Source organism: Dromiciops gliroides, chromosome 2 (assembly GCF_019393635.1).
Source record: "Dromiciops gliroides isolate mDroGli1 chromosome 2, mDroGli1.pri, whole genome shotgun sequence".
Classification (NCBI taxonomy): domain Eukaryota; kingdom Metazoa; phylum Chordata; class Mammalia; order Microbiotheria; family Microbiotheriidae; genus Dromiciops; species Dromiciops gliroides.
The window spans coordinates 290040299-290061713 of NC_057862.1; the positions used below are offsets into that span (position 1 = coordinate 290040299).

The window sequence follows — 21415 nt, forward strand, 5'->3', positions numbered from 1 at the left end:
AGCTAGGTGGTGCAGTGGATAAAGCACTGGCTCCAGATTCAGGAGGACCTGAGTTCAAATATGACCTCAGACACTTGACACTTGGTAGCAATGTGACCCTGGGCAAATCACTTAACCCTCATTGCCCCACCCAGCCCCCCAAATCAAGACTTAGCTATTTCCAGTAATACAATGATCCAAGACAATTCTGAAAGACTTAAGATGAAAAATGCTATCCATTTTCAGAGAAAGAACTGGTGGAGTCTGAATGCAGATCAAAGCATCTTTACTTCCTTTACCTTGGGTTCTTTTTGTCTGTTTTCTTTCATAATATGACTAACATGGAAATATGTTTTGCTTGACTGAACATGTATTACATCAAATTGCTTGCCTTCTCAACGAGGATGGAGAGGTTTGGAGAAAATTTAGAACTCAAAAATTAAAAAAAAAACAAAACAGGGGGCAGCTAGGTAGCACAGTGGATAAAGCACTGGCCCTGGATTCAGGAGTACCTGAGTTCAAATCCAGCCTCAGACACTTGACATTTACTAGCTGTGTGACACTGGGCAAGTCACTTAACCCTCACTGCCCTGAAAAAAAAAATTAAAAAACAAATGTAAAAAATTGTTTCTACATGTAATTGGGGGAAAATCAAAGAAAAAATTAAAAAGAAAAAACTAAAAAGCCTGAAAAATAGAAGAAAATGTAAAGTATCTTAGGGCACAAACAACTGATCTGGAAAACACCTCAAGAAAAGAATTTAAAAATAACAAGTAAAATAGAAAAACTTGAATCTAAAATGGTAAGCCTCACCAATGAAAGAAAAGAACAACAGATTGGAAATACAAATACAGAGAAGTAAAAGACAACCTAGAAAAAGAAAAGGAAAAAACAAGAACAATGAAAGAGAAAATATGCTCACCATGCAAGCAAAACATATGAATGTCAAAGACAGGATGCATAGAGACAACCTAAGGATCATAAATCTTCCAGAATATGAGAGGACAAAAAAACCTTAACACCATAATGAAGGAAATAACAGAAGAAAACAGCCAAGTTCTAAACATAGAAAATGAAATTCTAACTTAAATAATTCATCAATAACCTCTAGTAAAAAACCCAGGGCTGCAAGCTCCAAGATGCATAGTGATGAAAGTCAAAAATTCATTCGGAAACAATACATTCTGAAAGACCTTCAACTACAAAGGAAAGGATATTCAAATAATGCAAGATAATGAAAGACAATTCCTCAACAACACGAAAAAAGAAGATGGAATGCAATGTGTCCTAAAGAACTTCAGAGCCCAGGATATAGCTGGGGGTGACTTGGCCTGCAAATCTGAGCCTAACCAGACAGTAGTAAAAGATAGCCATTCTATAATTTTTTTTTTTAAAAAGTTTGTAACATTTTTAGAAAAAAAAAAACAACCTAGAATTGCCAAGATGATTTGTTTCTCAAACACCCCACGCAACAGAAATGCAAAAGGAGTGAATAAATGCAGCAGCAGGCAAGGAAAGCAACAACAACAGAGAATTCATGGGACAAGCTCTACAAGTCAGTAGAGGAAGCTGCCTAGTGGAGAGAGTCCAAAATGGATACCTTGGAAGTTTGATTGCGGGGGTGGGGGGTTAATTAGACAATAAACAGAAAGAAAAGATGGATAATGAAGAGAATGGGAGACATCCTTTTTGGAAAGGGGTACAAAAATGAAATTTAAAACTAAGAAATAGGACTAGCTAAAGGGAAGAATATACATACATATATATGTATATGTATGTATACATATACATATATATATATATGTATATGTATGTATACATATACATATATATATATGTGATTAATAGCCATTCTCTGATAAAGGTCAAAGGGTAAGAACAAACAGTTCTCAAAAGAACTGCAAAGTACTCGCAACCACATGAAAAAAATGTTCCAAATCACTAGCATTAAAAGAAATGCAAATCAAAATAACCCTAAGGTTTCACCTCAAACCTTGCAAATAAGCAAAAATGACCAAAAAAAAAAAAAAAAAAAGGAAGCAGTGAAATTCCTTCTTTCCTCATTGAGAGGAAATGGGGGTTGGGCTCCTCTCAGTCTGGAAAAGGTCTGCCTTTCCCCACCCTTCCCCACCCCACCCCACCCCCCTCCCCAGCGAACAAAATCACATGATTCAGGGAAACGCTAGGCTGGTCACAATTAGATCTGCTCCTGAGCTGTGTCTATGTGGGGGAGGAGTTAAAGGGTTGTCCCTATGTCGCCTCTCCTATTGGTTAAGGAATACTGTATTCTGATTGGCTAGTTTGGGGGGCTAGTTTTGAGCCTGGGGATTGTAATCCTTGAGTAATTGGGGAAGAAGGGGAGGGACCAGTTATTAACAGATAAAAAGGCTTGAAAGCCTCCATTTTGTTGTCCATTCCACTAGGGAATGGCCCATTCTTGTGAGAATGAAAATAAATGAGCCTTTGACGCATCACCAATGCTGAGTTCTAGAAGTTATTGGAATTCTATTTTCTCACACCCATCAAGAACATTTAGACAAAGAATCCTACCTCTTTTAGCAAAAGGATGGTCCGTTCAATATCACCAAGACTGGGTGGAGAAAGAGCAGTTGCCAGCAAAGCTCTTGGCTCACCCATATCAAGTAACTTTACTTTTAAGATTGTGCTTCCTAATGGACAGCGCTAAAAATTAATAAATAAAATGAAAAGTTACACCTTAACAATAATAGCAGATCACATTTCTTCAACTTTAATATAACACTTTCCTCTTAACAATATGGTAAGGTAAGTAGCCAGGATTATTCTCTCCACCCCTCTCCCCCGACACACACCTCCCACACCCTTTCTAAATAAAAGAAGAAAGGGTTTTTGTTGTTCTGTGCTTTTAAACAAAGGTTCATCAAGAGCTATGACTTACTCATGGTCACATAACTTTTACATGTCAAGTAAGCAGTGAAGTTGGAACTCAAATTCCTATACTTCACTGATTATTTTACAACACCAGGCAGCCTCAGACAGTATGCTGTGAAAATGATATTTAACCTTCTTATACAAGTTCACCTCTGATGTCTCATCTTCATGTGGCACTGACCCTGTGTCTTTTTTTTTTTTTCCAGTGAGGCAATTGGGGTTAAGTGACTTGCCCAGGGTCACGCAGCTAGTAAGTGTGTGTTTTAAGTGTCTGAGGCAAGATCTGAACTCAGGTACTCCTGACTCCAGGGCTGGTGCTCTATCCACTGCGCCACCTAGCTGCCCCTTGACCCTGTGTCTTGGAAGATGATGCTGGTGGATATCACCAATTCTTTGGACAGATTCTACAGCAAGCAGGTAAAAGTTCAAGCACTGACCTGGTGACAAACTGTTTATCTGCCTAGCTGATGTGCAGAAAGCTCACCAGTCTGGCTACAGTCCAACACACACACAAAGATATATTTATTTTAAATATGACAACCATTTATTAAGCTTGCCTACAAGGTGCAAGGGACTAGGCCAGGTGCTAGAGACACAAAGACAAAAACAAAATAGCCCCCTGCCTCTGAGGCTAATATTAAACAAATTCAAAAATTCAATGTATATAAGAATACAAAGACTAATATACTTTTTCAGCCATATCAATTCTCTAAAGGAAGCTTACTCTACTCTACCCTAGAGATATCAGATGTGGAAGAGTTTGTTAGAAACACAGATCACAGCTCAAAAATAGTGTTGCGCAGCTCAAGTGTTAACAGCTCAAGTGTTGCTAGCAGCTTGCAACTCAAAAGAATCCAAGCAGGCAGCAGAGGGTGGGTGAAGGCTTCTTTATTCGTCCTCAAAGATGGGCACTCTTCTGAATGTGCCAGAGAGTACACTGAAGTGAGGTCTCATACCTTGATTTATACTCACCAAGGGTCTCTCTAGACTAATCACATTACAGTTCCTATTTACATACAGCATTACAGAAACAACCAATCACAGCATAGTACCAACCTCGTATATATGTTAACTGTAACAACCAATCAGATTGTATCAGTCAACCAATCAGATTGTGACACTAGGCCTTACCCTTATTCTGGGCAAGAATGTCCATTCCTCACTAGAATAGTGCTGTGTTAGCATACATAAACATACATAACTTGCCAAGAAACAAAACTTCGGTTGGGGGTTGAACATCAGGATTACGTGGGAATCACCTTGGGCCCCTCAAGGTGAACTCCCAGCTTAGCTCGGCTCCCATAAAACACAGGCCCTGCTCAAGCCTGAGTCCCAGGGGCCTTGGTTTCTCAGAGCCCTGTGTACCAAGTGGCCCCCTGCTGGGAAGCTCAAGCAAGGAAGTGGTAGGGCTTGAAACTAAACTCACTCTCTGTCTTTAGGGCTCTGAGAAGAGTCCAGATATGGTCTTTTCTCTTAAGTTGATATCTGCATTTAAGTTTCAAAAGCAAAATCTATACCACTAATATCTCATTAACAAACCGGTTTCATCAGTTTTAGCTAATGAAAAAATAATGAAGAAACTGGTCTAAGGTAAAATTAATAAACCCAAGGAAAAGAATTGATACTTAAAATAATATTAGTTGAATCTAAAGGTTCAATAGAATAAAGCAAAATTTTGTTTTGCTCAAGATTCTTACATTTGAGAGAACCAAAAAAACCACACACTTAATAATTCATATTTAATTGACAATTAGAATTAATATAGGGGTTAATTCTTAAGTTGTAAATAAATATTTATTAAGGGCCTACAATAGGTCAGGCACTGTTCTAAAAATTGGGGATATAGAAAAAGGAAAAAAGATAGTTCCTGACCTCCAGGAGTTCACAATCTAACGGGGGAGACAATATGCAAACAATCTAGGCAACAGAATAGATGGGCAGATAACAGAGAATGAGGAATCAACAATAATACCTAGAAAAACTGGGAGGATGGAGGTAAGGGAAGTTTGGAAGGGGAGGGGGAAGGAGGGAACAATAAAGAGTTCAGTTTTCAACATGTTGAGTTCAAAATGTCTGTAGGACATTCAGTTTGAGATGTCGAATAGGCAGCCTGAGATATAAAGCAGGAGATTAGGACAGAGATTAAGGCAGGACAGGCAGATTTGAGAATCATCAACATAGAACTGATAATTAAATCCATGAGATCCAATGAACCACAAAGTCATTGATGACAGAGAGGGAGATGGATTGGGGAGGTTAGTATAGACCCCTCAGGGACATCCACAATTAGTAGCCATGACCTGGATGAAGATCCAGCAAAGGAGTGGTCACATAGGTAGGAGGAGAACAATGAGAGAACAGTATCCTGAACACCTAAAGAGAAGCTAATATTAAGGAGATGGGTGTGATCAAATGGTGTCAAAGGCTGCAAAGAGATCGAGAATGAGGATTAAGAAAAGTCTATGAAATTTGCTAATTAAGAGATCATTTGTAATTTTGGAGAGAACAATCTCAATTAAATGATGAGATTGGAAGCTAGACTGTAGAAAGTTATGAACATAGTGAGAAGAGAATAAGTAGAGGAGTTGTAACTCAGACTTAGTATGAGGTGAAAAAATCCGCACTAAATTAAACAACTTTAATTGAACTTCCAAGTCCTTCAGTAATTGGTATGATCAAAACATAATGGGCATCTTTTTTTTTTTTTACTAAAAAGAACACAGAAAATGAAGCTCATTATCCACAAAATAAGAAAAACTGAACAAAATCCAGGAAGTTTCTACAATCAGAACGTAAAATAACTAGCACATATTAAGACATCCAATTATACAATCATATCAATCATAAAAGGAAAAAAACTAACATCTATAAGAAACATTCAGAATGTTACAAATCACCCAAGAAGAGCCATTACTACAGTTTGGTCTTGAATGCTGCTCTGGCATAAATTTCTTGAAATCTAAGACAAGAAGGATAACATGCTGGATTAAATAGTTTTCATCATTTAATGAAAAAGAGTACTTGAATCCATGTGTGTGTATCAACTTCTTCAAGAAACTCAAGTTAAGGAGGTATATATTACATGGATCCTTATATAAGGAAAAGTACCATAAGAATTTTTCAATCACTCTTGTGCAAAACACACAATTTTTTTTTCAACTGGTCACTTATTTTATTGTCTATAAAAGCCAAGAATATATCAACACATGGGAGTTCTTGAAGGTTATGTCAGTAGAGCACAACCTCTGACAGATATAACCAAGTTTTAAAGACCTCAATTACTATATGCAATATTATCTTTTGTTTAAGTACCTGCTTCAATAATTACATAAAGGTTTATCAATGATTTGGCTATAAAATAATGAATTTTGTTTTCATTATACTTTTTAAAAATTAACAAACATTTATCATTTCTCCCTCCCACCTCTTCCATTTAAAAAACATAAAAACATTATAGCAAATATGCATAGTCAGGCAAAAGTCATTGGCTGTGTCCAAAACCATGTGTCTCATTTTGACCCTTGAGTCCATTCTGTCAAAGGTAGGTGGGGCAGCTAAGTGGTGCAGTGGATAAAGCATCAGCCCTGGAGTCAGGAAGAAATGAGTTCAAATTCAGCCTTAGACACTTAGCTGTGTGACATTGGGAAAATCACTTAACTCCCATTGGCCTCCCCTCCCAAAAAAGATTTGTTTTTTGTTTTTTTTTTTAGTGAGGCAATTGGGGTTAAGTGACTTGCCCAAGGTCACACAGCTAGTAAGTGTTAGGTGTTTGAGGCCGAATTTGAACTCAGGTACTCCTGACTCCAGGACTGGTGCTCTATCCACTGCGCCATCTAGCTGCCCCCAAAAAAGATATTAAAAAAGAAGACAATAGGTAATAATCTTTGCTTCTTTGGAATCACGGTAAGAACTCTAATTTGATCAGAGTTCCTAAATCATTCATAGTTGTTTATTTTTGCAATGCTGTTACAAATAAACTGTTCTCCTGGCTTTGATAACATTACTCAGCCATCAATTTGTACAAATCTTCCAAGTTTTCTTTGAAGCTATTTTGTCATTTCTTATAGCAAAAGAGTGTCCCATTACATTCATATTCCACAATCAATTTAGCTATTCTTCAATTGATGGGGGGTAGATTCTAGTTTTTGTCATCACAAATGCTTCTATAAGCATTTGTGTCCATATGGGTCCTTTTCCTGTTTCTTTACTCTTAGGTACAAGAAGAGTGAAAATATTGCTAGATCAAAGGTTCTCCATGTTTAGTGACTTTTGAGTACCATTTTGGAGCAGTTTCATAGCATGTATTCATGAGTTTCTATTTCCTGGGGCTCCTCTAACAATTATCATTTTCCTTTTTTGCCATTTCTGCCAATATGATGGGCATAAAGGGGAACTTCGTTTTTTTCCCCTCTAATTATTAGCAATCTGGAGAATTTTTTCAAATAGCTATTGCTAGCCTGGACTTTTTCACTTGAAAATTGCCTGCTTATACATTAAAACACTACTGTAGACAGTTTATCAAGTGATCTAATCATTCCAGAAAACAATGTTGGAATTATGCTTCAAAGTCACTAAATTGTACATACCCTCTGATCCAGTGATACCTCTATTAGATTTATATTCCAAAGAGATGAAACAGGAAATTACCCATACGTATAAAAATATTTATATCTCTTTCTGAAATAGCAAAAAAACTAGAAACTAAGGGTGTATTCACCGATTGAGAAATAGCTAGAGTAATTATGATATAAAAACATAATGGAATATTATTACCCCATTTGAAATAACGAAATTGAGTTTCAGAGAAATCTGGGAAGATCTGTATTAACTGAGAGAGAGAGAGAGAGAGAGAGAGAGAGAGAGAAGTAAAAACAGAACTACAAGAATCATTTTTGCAATAAAAACAACAAAATAAAGAAAAATAGCTTTTACAAAATGAGAAATCTTATCAACACAATGACAAATCACAATTCCAAAGGACCAAAGATGAAACATGTCTTCCCACTCCTGACATAGAGGTAGTAGAATCAAAATGCAGAATGAGACAACATACATTTCTGGACAAGAGGTAATTTTCTTTGCTGTACTATGCATATTTGTCATGAGGGTTTTATTTTTATTTTTTGTTCAACAAGGGAAGGGCAGTAGAAGAGAAAGAAAATAAATCCTTGTTAATAGAGGAAAGAAAACTGTTATTTCATATCCTCTGACCAGAATTTATCTATTGGGAATGGTTTTCATTCTTATATATATCAATCAGTTCCTTATATATCTTGTATATATCAGACAAATTTCCTACAAAGCTTTTTTTCCTAAAATGTTTTCTTTCTCACATTTTAACTGCATTGGGTTTTTGTGCAAAAGTTTTAAAATTATATATATATCTATATATATATCAAAATTGTTCACTTTATCTTCTATGATCTCTATCTGTGTTTGATCATACACTATCAATAAATCTGAAAGGAACTACACGAAGTATGTGTAAGTAAGATATGTGCTGTGATTTGTGTCAGAAGGAGGACTAGAATCCCAGGCCCTTAAAGTGCTGAAGCCTTTAACCGTTCACCTTTCACTGGTGCTTTAGAATTTGTGGAGTGTTTCCTTAACCATAACCCTGTAAAGGAGGCGAGTTTAAATCGAAATGCAAGAAACACATTTCTGCAGTAGATTAAAGAATATGGTCCAGGTTAACTGATGGACACAGGGTTCAAAGAATCCAGACACACACTGTTAATAGTACTTCCATTGGGGGCAGCTAGGTGGCGAAGTGGATAAAGCACTGGCTCTGGATTCAGGAGGACCTGAGTTCAAATCTGACCTCAGACACTTGACACTTACTAGCTGTGTGACCCTGGGCAAGTCACTTAACCCCCATTGCCCCACCAAAAAAAAAACCAAAAAAATTTAAAATAAATAAATAAACTACTTTCATTAAACTGTTTCAAATACAAATAAGTAAGCTCTTTAAAAAAGTGTTTGACAGCAGCAATCAATCCCCTATTAAACTGTCTAACAAATAAATGCCTGTGGTCATTGGTTACAAAAGAAAAATATGCTCTTAGACACTAGACAGGAAGGGAGGCAGATTGGTCCTTTTGTTGTGCAAGTTTAAATACTTAATGCACCAAAAGAAAAGCAACACATTTAAGCATAAGCACCAGCAGCAGGGGTGCACAAAAGCAATCAATATCTCCTTCCAAATAGTTTTTTCAATATTTTAGAACAGTTGGTTGAGATTACAGGATTTTGTGTCATAAAACAAGACACAAAAATAGACAACTCATTTTCCAATCTTTTAATTACCCTAATAAACAAAAGCATAAAAATGTCTTATCTCAGAAGTATATAATTTTCCTAATTTCCATATTATTTTAAAATTAATGAAAATTGTCAGTGAAAAAATGATCTTAGGAAAAATGAAATTCTTACCAGCATCTCAGGAACTACATGATCTGGGATACAATTTATCCAAAAATCCTTGTGAATGAGTCTATAACAGTACCCTTTAGAAACACGCCCAGCCCGACCTTCAAGTAAAAGAAAAGATTAAAGTATTATTCAATACAAATTGCTTGCATTTTGACTAAAATCAAGATAAATACATATTAGTTTAGGAAAACTGTTTTCCACTTTGATGTTATGAAACAAAGACAATCTGAGTATTAAGAATGTCTATGAATTAATGTTTCATATTCCATTAAATCTGAAGACAGCCTACCAAATCAGTCAAAATTACTTGCTTGAAGTTAGTTTCTAGATAGATAAATGTATTTCTGTAACATTGCCTAAAAAACAAAATTTATTTATAGCAAAGATTTTCCCATTGGATTACATTCTTTTTTCCCATTATGTTATGTAGCTTTAATTTATTTAGATACTGGTTAAGGACTCAACTGGAGTGCTTTCTAGGAGAGCGCTTTTTGTTTGTTTTTGAAGAAAGGAATTCTTTGCTGTGTTGCTTGTCTTTCTTGGAAGGTATAAACACACCCAGACATTGTAAGTAAATCCTCAACAGAACAACTAATAAAGTTCAGAAGCAATTTGATCTCATTCAAAGTCCTCTGTGTTCCTTTTATTATCCTGAACAACTTGTTCCATCTTTGGGCCTGTACCAACTCAGCAAACAGCAAAAACAGTTTTGCTTTAAAAGCCACAGTATTTATAACCCACCTCTCCACTTCCTATTTAACAGATGCAATTAGCATAACAGTGAACACTACATTAACATAAGTGTATTAATATGTATTAATTGCAATAATGCACTGGATTACATTCTAAAATCAGCTATGTGTTCATACCAAAATAAATTTGGCCCTAAGATAATAAAGCAAATGCATCTTAATGTATATAAATCACTTTATACAACTATTTTATAATGTAATACATATATTTCTTTAATCAAAATAACAAAACAAAAAACACAAAAACTAAAAATTTCCATTAATTGCAATAACTGTTAGGTTTAATGAGATGTTGACATAGATAAGCCATACATGCTTGTTACTTTCTTCAAATAATCTCAACGTTTTAAGAAAGAGAACAATCCTAACAGGACTTTGGCGTTTTTTCTCTATAATTTTACTATCAATTGTATTTAGCAGCCTCTCCAGGCTTCACTGGATGGACCATAAACACATGTAAGCTGGATTAGAACTTTTCCTAACATGACTCTAGTTACCATTTCTTAAATTTGACCTTTTAATTTGAACAAGAATACACATACTCCAAAATGCAATTTTATACTTTAGCTTCCTTTGACAAATGTCCCTAAGGAAGACCAGGTTCCGTTAACCTGGAGAGCCTCTCAGCCTTTCCACTGGCACTCTGCACCTGCATCCTGCACCAGGATGGCTTCAATCACCTGTCCTTCCAGTTCTGTGCTCCCCACCTAAAGCCAAGGACTACTCCAATACTCTTATTCATGGTCCTCATGTCTGTTAAGAGCCGGAAGAGCCAGACAATAAACATGCTGAAAAAGATCCTGAGATCCATATGAAAATAAGATAGGAAGGGAACGCCACTGAAAACAGAAAGGAAGTCAAGTGTAACCCTGTAAGTGGCAACACTCAAGTACAAGTGAGCTTCTGCAATTTTAGAAATAAATCAAGAATTAACTATGGTCATAAGGCTGAGATGAATGAGTATACATGCTTTCATCTTTATGAGCAGCTGCCAGATGCTTCTCAGGAGCTTAAGGGTCTAGGAAATATAAACTATAACAGAGAATATCTCACTAAATGTGATTTTGGGGGCTAAAAAATGGAAGTCAACATAGTAGAATATGTTATGAGCCTACTGGGATACAACAATGAACATAAATAAATGTCTTTCGGACAGCTGGTGATGGTTAATGTCCTGGCCAATGCACCAATGTTGGAGAAGAACAGTGTTGCAACTCACAATACTAAGAAGAAGGAGAATAAAGTGAGCCCAGCAGAAATCAAATTTGTAAAAAAGAGTCCATATGACCTCCAAGAATTCAGACTAATAGGGAAATGTTTTGCATGACTGCACATATATAATCTATATAAAATTGCATGCCTTCTCAAGGAGTAGAAAAGGAAGGAAAGGCGAGAATTTGGAACTCAAAAATTTTTTTAAATGAATGTTTAAAGCTTTTGTTTACATCTAGTTGAAAAAAATAAAACAAAAGTTATTTGTTTAAAAACAGAATGCATCTCATTGGGAAAAAGGAAAATACAGAGAAAAGACATCAGAAATCACGAAATCAGTAGATGGACAAGAGAGAAAAGCAAAAGAAGTTCTAATGACTTATAATTAGCATGATTTATAGTATAAAGGCTCATAAGATTCCATTTAGAAGCTAAAGGTTATTTGCTTAGGTCCAAGCATATTATAAAATGATAACACAAAAAGGAATATTATAAAACAATAAGTATTATCATGGTCAATTCTAAAAAAAAAAGAAAGAACAAGGCTGAAAAAACCATGGATAGTATTATACCTGAAAAAAAAGCAATCAAGAGTACATTCATGACATTAATAAACCTACTTTCTTATCTCTACCAAATTTTTAAGAATCATCTATCTACATACATATTAAGGTGTATTAAATTATAAAAATGAGTACAGATTTTTGCAAATGATATTCTATAGCAACCTATATGCTTAAAAGTCATGCAACTGACTGAAAAGTACAAATAATACAAAACCTCACTGTTTACTGTTTGTTGTAGGAAAAAATACACCAACAAAATAATTTTATATGTATGTCATGATGATACAAGATTCCTTAAAGTGAACAAAACAACAGAAATAACATGGCTTTATGGTACTTTGATTATTAAGGAAGTGATGAAATAGGGAGATATGCTCACTAAAAATTTTTATTTCTGTCAATGAAGGTTTACAGAATTTATATAAAATAAGGGAACTTTATGTAAAATGAAGTTCTCCAGAAGCTGGTTTGTAGATAGCACTATGTAAAACAATTCCTAGAGGAAAACCCAAAAGAAAGAAGAATGCTATTTTCTAGATTAGCCCAGTGGCTCTCAAACTTTTTGGTCTCAGGTACCCTTTACATTCTTTAAAAATCAAGGACCCCTAGGGGCAGCTAGGTGGAAAAGTAGATATAGCACTGGCTCTGGATTCAGGAGGACCTGAGTTCAAATCCAGTCTCAGACAATTGATACTTACTAGCTGTGTGATCTTGTGTGGATTTCTGCCCCGCAAAAGAAAAAAAATCAAGAACCCCAAAGAGCTTTAGTTTATATGGGTTACATTAATTATTTATATTGTTTATATGGGTTATATTAATATTGACCATATTAGACACTAAAATATCTTAATAGAATTACAAAAATGGATACCCACCCCAGGATCCCCAGACAAAACTCCAAAAAATGCTGGTCTAGAGTAAAGCTTCTTCAACTGTGGGTTGTGACCCCATATGGGGTCACAGAACTGAATGTGGGATTGCAAAAAATTTGGCAACAGTAAAAGGTTATGTATAACTATTTTATATACCTATATACCCAAGGTCGCATAAAAATTTCTTGGGCAAAAAGGGATCACAAGTGGAAAAAGTTTAAGAAGCCTTGATCTAGATAGAGCAGAATTAAGCAAACTATGGCCTGGGCTGCCTATTTTGGTACAATCTGTGAATTAATTATGCTTTTTTTTTTTTACTGCAGGTGGTATAATAAACAGGCAGCAGGCTGGATTTGCCCTCAGACCATTAATTGCCTACCCCTATTCTAGAGTATGATATACATCAATAGCTCTTTATTCTGATTTATCGGTACATATATCTTAAGACAGATATTTTAGACAGAAAATGAGCCAGAAGAGATTGAACAACAAAGTGGACTGGATTGTTTTTAGGAAATTACAGGAAATTCATCATCTCCAGGTTCAACATTTCAAAAAACAAAAACTTTTATTTTAGTAACAATATTCTAGTAATGTTATGTTAGCTGTCAACCATTGGCCACCACAATCTCTAAAGAATCAAAATTATAGATTACTCAAAAAGCAAATAGAATACAAATCTTTATCAATGATTATTTGTAGGCAAGACATAATATAAAAAGATTAACATCCAAGAAATTGACCAGAAAAGGAGGTGGGTGGGTCACATGACAAAAGGTATAGACAGTCCACATACTGGATTAATATATTAGTACTAGCTGTGAATGACACCATGTACAATAAAGTATGGGTTATATAATAATATCCATAATGCATGTAAGGATATTTGTTATCTTTGAACTTTTAAAACCACAAATGCTAGTCTAGGGAAATAAATGAGCTTGCTTTTTAGAAATGTTAACAAGGGAAAACTCTAAATTCTTAAAGTCAAGTTCTATGTTTTTTTCCAGAAACTGCTTCAAAGTCTTTTCTACTTGTTTCTCATCAAGAGATAAAAGAACTCTTCATTATTCTCTTGCTTGCCTTATGCAATTTTACTTATTTTGCCTTACATATGTAACCTGTTTGAAATCATTCCCTGCTTTCAAAATTTTATAATACTATTTTCAGCCAAAATGAAGTAGTGGGATTTTTTTTTTTTTGCTAGTTCCTATCTCTAACACATTTCAACATTCCAAGTAAACAGATGAGCCTACAGTCACCATCCCATCTATCTAGCAAATTACTGCCCTAGTATCTCTAAGAATTAGAAACAGAAACTTTCTGGTGCATCGGAAACAGGACCTTTTCTGTACAAAGGAGGAGACCTGGTAAACTCTCTCTGGTGATGGAAGCCCATCCACAATGCTGCCACCACATCTCTGAGACTGCAAACCTCACTAATATTCTGGAGAGATGATGCCCCACTCAATGCGAGACTATATGTCACTGTGAAACCTCCACAGCTGGTGGAGACCAACCTCAAGACTCAGCATAAGCACAGCACTTCTCCAGCCTGACTCTAACCTTGCTGAGGCTATTGTGGGCTGCAGATTATATCCTTCAGTAAATTTCATTAGGATATATTCTGTGTATGTGGCCTAGTTCCTCCCTGTGTGTGACAGTTAATTTATAACAAAACCATTCGTTTAGAGTAGTGTCAAATTCAAATAGAAAAAAGGGGTCACTAAATTATATGTAAAGATATATGTGGACTGCATATTGACTTATAAATTACATATTAATATTATCAATGTTTTATTGTATCTTTATTAGTTTTGTTAAATATTTCCCAATTTTATTTTAATCTGGTTTAGACTACATTCAGGAATGTTGTGAGCCACATGCATCTGTGGGCCTGTGTATTTGACACATATGATTTAGGGGACAATTTTTGCTAAATGTAGGAAATAATATTGACAGGAAAAACTGATCATTTCTTCTTCAAAGGACTCAGAGAAAAGACAGACAGAATGGCATGGTTTACATTTCTATAAAAGCTATCTTAGGCTTTACATGGCTGACACCACCTGGGGCTTGCACTGCCCAGAAAAGTCAGGGAGCCATAGTGTGTTCACAGCAATGCTGAGAGTGCACACCCACCTCAAAGACTGCTGGGTCCAGGACTCAAACTCTTTTTCCTTTTTTGAAAGAAGTGAGGTGAGATCTCATTAAGGTAAATTTGGGATCTGCCTTTAACTCCTGCATCCAGGTTTTTGGCTCATTTGGGAGTCTGACCGGCTCACCAAAGTGAGTGGGGTTATTTCTCCTTGATCCGGGATCAAGCGATTTACCTAAGGAATTTCTTTTTTTTTTTCCTGAAAAGAGAAGAAAGGAATTGCCCTGTTGGCAAGACCCAGCAGTCTGGGGGACACACTGGATTGGGTTCTTTGCTGTTTTAATGGACGCCCACGTGGACGCAGGTGTGGTGTCGGTAACCTCTGGGAGGTTACGGATGGGTCAGGAAATTTTGAGAAATTGGGAGAAGGGAGTAAGGAGAAAATGGGATGTAGCCAAAAAGAAACAAATGACTTTAAGAGAAAGGAGAATTCTGATAACACTGACCTGGAAAAGAATATGGGTGGTGTTTTATTGCAATACTGTCTGGCCACAGCAACCCCCTCATTCGACTCTTGGGTTCCCTGGGACAGAGTATGCATTGTGTTTTTCCCCTCCGTTGCCTCAGAAACCTCAGTCACATTGGGTGGGCCCCCAAGGTCTGAGGTAGGATTTTTCACAGGTGTGGTCTTAGCCCAACCCACCTTAAAGGGACAGGGAGAGAAAACATTCTGCATAACCCCTCTGGTGTATCCTTACAGATTTGGAAAAAAGGGAAAAAGTTGGACATGAGTAAAAAGGACTTATTTGCAAGAGAAAGATTTAAAGTATGGCTGTTTGTTTGCTTGTCTGTGTGTGGCTGCTAGTCTGCTTGTTGTCTTGTGCATTTATGTCTATCAAATGTTGTAATTATGTTGTACAATCTATGGGGTATTTTTGGTTGTATCCCCCGTAGTCTTTCAGAGTGATGGCCAGGCTCTGAAGGTGGGAGAAGGGAAGTCTTTGACTTCTGTACAGGTGTATGTTTACTTAAGAGTTTTGAATTTGGAATTGGGATGTAACTTCTTTGCTAGGCATTCATAGCCTTAGATGAACATTGTAAAAGCTGGTTTGAAAATGCTGCTACTTTGAAATCTTTTGTAGTGGAATGGTTAAAAAATCAGGAACTATTTGTAATGTGTAAAAGTTGTAATGAAAAATGATCTCTAGTTGAGCGTGACTTGCGCTGCTGCCACCCCCCCCCCACCTCAGGTGCTGGCTGGCTGTGCAGCACCAGAACTGTGAGTGAGTGAAAGAGAAAATGTTTAGAAAATCTTAAAAAACTGTCCAGAATATTTTAAATTATTGGTTAAAAAAAAAACAGACAGAAAGAAAGCTGTGCTGTTTTGTACTGACTGTTCAAATAATTTGGAATCTTGAAAAAAAAATTTTTTTAATTAAAAAAAAGGAGAGGGGGTGGCAGCTAGGTGGCGCAGTGGATAAGGCCCTAGATTCAAGAGTACCTAAGTTCAAGTCTGGCCTCAGACACTTGACACTTACTAATTGTGTGACCCTGGGCAAGTCACTTAACCCCCATTGCCCCGCAAAAAAAAAGGGGGGGTATATTTAAGGTGTACTGCCACTTTAAGTGTTTCACCTGCCATTTCAAGGTTTGTGAATTCTGGAAGGAACCAATGAGTACTGTTAAAGTTTTAAAGTTATTTTTAAATTGATGTATATGTGTTAAAATTGTGTTAAATTTGTAATTGAGGGGCAGCTAGGTGGCGCAGTGGATAGAGCACCAGCCCTGGAGTCAGGAGTACCTGGGTTCAAATCCAGCCTCAGACACTTAACACTTACTAGCTGTGTGACCCTGGGCAAGTCACTTAAACCCAATTGCCTCACTAAAAAATAAATAAATAAATAAATAAATAAAATAGATTTGTAATTGAGTTAAAATTGGAAAAGCAATTGATGGTTTTTAAAAAAATGGTATAGTAGTTGTTTCCTCTAAAACAGAGGAAAGCATTGAAAGCTGGTAAAACAGAAAAAGGCCTTCTAGATTTTTTAAAATTTGTAAACTTGCCAGAAAAGAGTTTGTTACAAGGAATGGTTTTGCTGAGGATTTATAAGGTTGCTTATTGTATAGAAGTAATTTCTAATGATTGATCTTTACACCAGGATAAAGTTTAAACCTGAGAAGAAGGAAGGAAAACCCAAGCAACATGTGTGTGTCCTGGCAAATTGTTTTTTCTCATTGCAATTTCATGAGAGCAAAGGTTAGCTATTTAGGATAGAAATATTTTGGGACTGTAATTTATATTGTTTTGAGTTTTGAATTCAGGTATAATTGTTTGGATGGTTAAGCCAGTAATCCAAGTACTGGAGAGAATGCCACAAGAGGGAATGTGTTGCTTACAGGTAGAAGTATCTGGGAAAAAGCCCAGGACAATTTTCGGACTCAATCAGAGGTAGGCTCCTTCTGGCTCATTGTGTTCCTACTGAATAGGTAAAGTTTCTCCACCTGGCTATCCCTAAATTTGGCTAGTAATGTATGACTGGTGGTCACTTGTAATTTTTACCTGAAATCAAACAGAGCTATGGATGTTTTATCCTGGCCTTATAATTATGTCCCTGCTTTTTCTTTTATAGCAGATTTCTATAATCAGAGCAAGTAGTCAGTAGAAGAAATGAGCACAATGCAAGTATGTAAGATCTCACTGTTTTCAGTTTAAATGTGTGGTCACTTGATATGTCAAACAACAAGGTATATTAATATTCAGGTTTGTCATCTGTCTGATAATGCTTACATGGTATTGAGAGGGATATAGGGATATGACCCTCCACTGAGATGGAAAGTGCCCCGCCCCTCTTCAGCCTAGTGATCTGATCTCAAAGTCTTAAAGCCCCTTAGAGCCCCCTATTTCTCTCTCTCTCTGTTTTTTCTCTAGAGAGAGGCAATAATGGGAAGCTACTATCCCCCTTTCTAAATACAGGCATATCAACTTAAAAATTGCTTCATAGAGTCTGCACTGAGACATTTTGTAAACATGATACACTGTTGCAGAAACAGAAAATTTTACAAAATAATCTAACAACCCAGGAGAGAGAGTTATCGCTGAACATTCCAGGAGAATGATTTATTGCTGAACCCAATTACCGCATTTTGCTCAAATTAGATGTCTGTAAAGAGTATAAAAACTGCTTGGTTTCCTAATCCCAGTGTGTCACACCTCCTGGTTGTCCCAGTGAGTGTGGTGTACCTTTCTTTCGAAAGGAATAAAATCAAGGCTTTGGCCTCCTTTCTCCTCGAGTCTCTATTACAGGGGTCAGTGGGTGTACTTCCCATCCCACTCAGTATTATGTAAGGTTAAATTAACTGGGTATTTTTTTTTTTTTGGTTTAGAAGAAGGTGAAATTCCTCCCCATTGCAGATGAGAGGGAGGATGGTAACTAGGAAACAGTTATGCATTTTACATTTTATCATAAATCTGCCCAGTCAGATCTCTATTTTGTGCTGCCAAGGGCACCAAGCTACCAACTCCATAGTACAAGGGAATGACAGAGCAGACCTTGCTGCTGGATTAGTTGCCAGGTCCCTTCACCAGTCAACTCTAGCCCTGGTCCCCTTGCACCCTATTGTGCCCCAAAGGTATTTCCCCTTTCTAAACTAAGGAGGAAATTATAAATCTTCAGTGTTAACTACCAACTGCTTAAACCCATATATTATCTCGGGCTATTTGGATTATAGAATAAAAATGCTACTGCCTCTTCTCATATTAAAGTCAGAAGAGGAACCTGGGATAATTTTCTTTGGTGGGTCTGGAAAACTGCTGTCCTCACTATTCCTTTTGTTGGGTAACTTGAACATGAAGCTATGCTTACAAATTTAACTTTAGTAATGGAATAAGTTTCTAATTCTACTACATTAGGGTTACAAGAATTGGAAGAATGCTCAAACTCTCTGGCAAATGTGGTCCTGGACTAAGGTGGAGTCCATATGGTTCAGAACACCTCCTGAAGTTTGAGCTGCCGTGCAGAGATTACCTGGATGGCTGAAACTGTTCACAACTGCTTGCTTGATCCAGTTTTTCATAGAACTCTTAGATTTATTCTGTATTAGGGTCCCTGTTTCCCCTTGGTCTGTTTGTAAATCATTTGTGTTTTGTGTTGTGGTTCTTGCATTTGTAACACTAGTTCCTACATCTCCCTCAATTCATAAAACCCCTGTGGGCCCCTATTTTGCCTCCACTCAGCAGGAAGCTGTAACAGAAGAGATGATCTTCGTCCTTTTTCCTGGGGTATATGAAAAGGGAGGAATGATGTAGGAGACAAAAAGGGGTTAATAGAAAAACCCAAGACCCAAGCTTTAATTCAGATATTAGCTCTAAAAGGGAGTCAGACCCCAGTTAATGGATAACTTACAAGTCAAAATGCTAGGTTCTCATACCCACAGTGATCAACATCCATAATGGACCAGAGTGGGTCAGGTCAAAATAACAATAAAGGAAAAAGACAACCTATAGAAATTCTTTTTTTTTTTTTAGTGAGGCAATTGGGGTTAAGTGACTTGCCCAGGGTCACACAGCTAGTAAGTGTTAAGTGTCTGAGGCCGGATTTGAACTCAGGTACTCCTGAATCCAGGGCCGGTGCTTTATCCACTGCGCCACCTAGCCGCCCCAACCTATAGAAATTCTAGTGAAAAATGATTATATTTTGAAACTAGCCATGGGAATCAGAAAGAGACATGCGCAGAAAAGGCCAAATTTGTCCCCTGGTTCACCTTATGACGTGTAAACACCCAAAACACACCTCCACTGAAAATAGTACCCACCTCGGGGGTTGGCTTAGGACCCCCAGGAACTCCAAATTAGGATAAGCCCTCCCCTGAAACACCCCTAGGTAGAGAATATTATAATGAGACTGATAATCAATTTATCCTTATTTGAGAGATACCTTCCAACTTTTCTGGTTCCCTCCCTGTGGTCACCCACAGTATTGCAATAAAACTTGGGAAACTGAGTCATTGAGTCTTGTAATTCTTTTGGGATGACTCACAATCAATTTGACCCCAAATTCCAGCCCACATCAAGATGGTCACCCCCATCAATCCTCTATAAAAGTACCTGCCTGTCTCCTGCTTGAGGAGATTGGTACCTCAGAGCTACTCTCTCTGTGCCATGCCTTTCTCCCCATGAGAAGTCCAAGGACTTCTTTCATGGTTTCCCTTCCCTTTCCCTTCCCTTCCTCAGCTCCGAAATAAACTATCATCTTATTTAACTGCTTTTGTGTGCAAGAGGGTATAATTCTTTAAAGAGGAATTCCCAAGGACCCCAAACCCCTACTCCTATCCCAAATCCCAAACCCCCTACCCCCTTTTCCCCATGACAACACTGTATCAAAAACATTATAAACTATGACCACATTAGAGTTCTATCAGGAAGACAACTGTGGTTTAGTATATTGAATCATAAACAATAAAAATCAAATTATTTTATCAACAGATGTTTAATCTGCTTTTGACAAAAAAATAGCCCTTTACTTAAAAACATTAAAAAGCATAGGAATAAACAGAACATTCCTTACTTTGTTAAATATCTCAAGGCAAGAACTATCATTATCTGTAATGGAGAAACACTAGGTGCCTTTCCAATAATATAGAAGGAAGAATGTCCATTATTATTGCTATCACGAACCAGACTAAATCACTTACAAGTATGCAACTGAATCCAGAATGAGGCCAGCATCAGAGCAATCCAAGACTTTAAAAGGCTTGCTTTTTTTTCTTTTTCTTTTCTTTCTTTTTTTTTTTTTGTGGGGCAATGAGGGTTAAGTGACCTGCTCAGGGTCACACAGCTAGTAAGTGTCAAGTGTCTGAGGCTGGATTTGAACTCAGGTCCTCCTGAATCCAAGGCTAGTACTTTATCCACTGTACCATCTAGCTGCCCCCTTTAAAAGGCTTTTTAAGGCTTCCTACTTTTAAATCCTTCCCCTTTTCCTTGAATTTCATAAATCTGTGTCTGGTGAGATTTTTTTTGGCAGCTTCAACAGCTACCAAGGGAAGCTGAGAGCAGCAATTATCTCTTGATCACAAACTCTAATGGCCTCTTCTCAATCCTCATCCCTCTTGACCTCGCTGTAAAATCTGACACTTGTCCACAAGCCTTTTCCCATTGATAAATTCTTCTTCCTGAGTTTTCATTCCAAGGCTCAGTTCTGTCCAACCACTTCTTAGTATCCTTTGCTGGATTTTCATCCAGGTAGTATGCACTAAGGTTGGGTTTCTCCCCAAAACTCTTCCCTGGGCCCTCTTCACTATTTTGCCTGGTGATTATATCAGCTCTTATGAATTCAATTATCAATGATCCTCAGATCTACTAATCAAACCTAATCTCTCTTCTGACTTCCAGGCTCACATCTCCAACTATCTACTGGATATCTAGAACTCAATGCCCCATAGGAATCTAAAACTCATTATCTTTCCCCTCATTCACAATTCTCTATTACTGTCTAGGGCGCCAGTATCTCCAACATCACTCAGAATCACAACATAAGTGCCATCCATACTCTAAATTCTATTCTCCAGACTCACCCACCCCCAAATCCAATTGTTATC

The 21415-nt window shown here is 37.0% G+C and overlaps 1 protein-coding gene across 1 annotated transcript in view; it reads right to left on the reverse strand.

Annotated features, from left to right (window-relative positions):
* The window catches only part of TDRD9 (tudor domain containing 9), a 256016-nt gene that overhangs the window by 74746 nt on the left and 159855 nt on the right, over positions 1 to 21415 (reverse strand). Inside the window, exons 14-15 of the mRNA XM_043986132.1 lie at positions 9322 to 9419; positions 2530 to 2661 (exon numbers count right to left, since the gene is read on the reverse strand). Coding sequence (XP_043842067.1) covers positions 2530 to 2661; positions 9322 to 9419 — 230 coding nt within the window. The remainder of the gene's footprint in view (positions 1 to 2529; positions 2662 to 9321; positions 9420 to 21415) is intronic.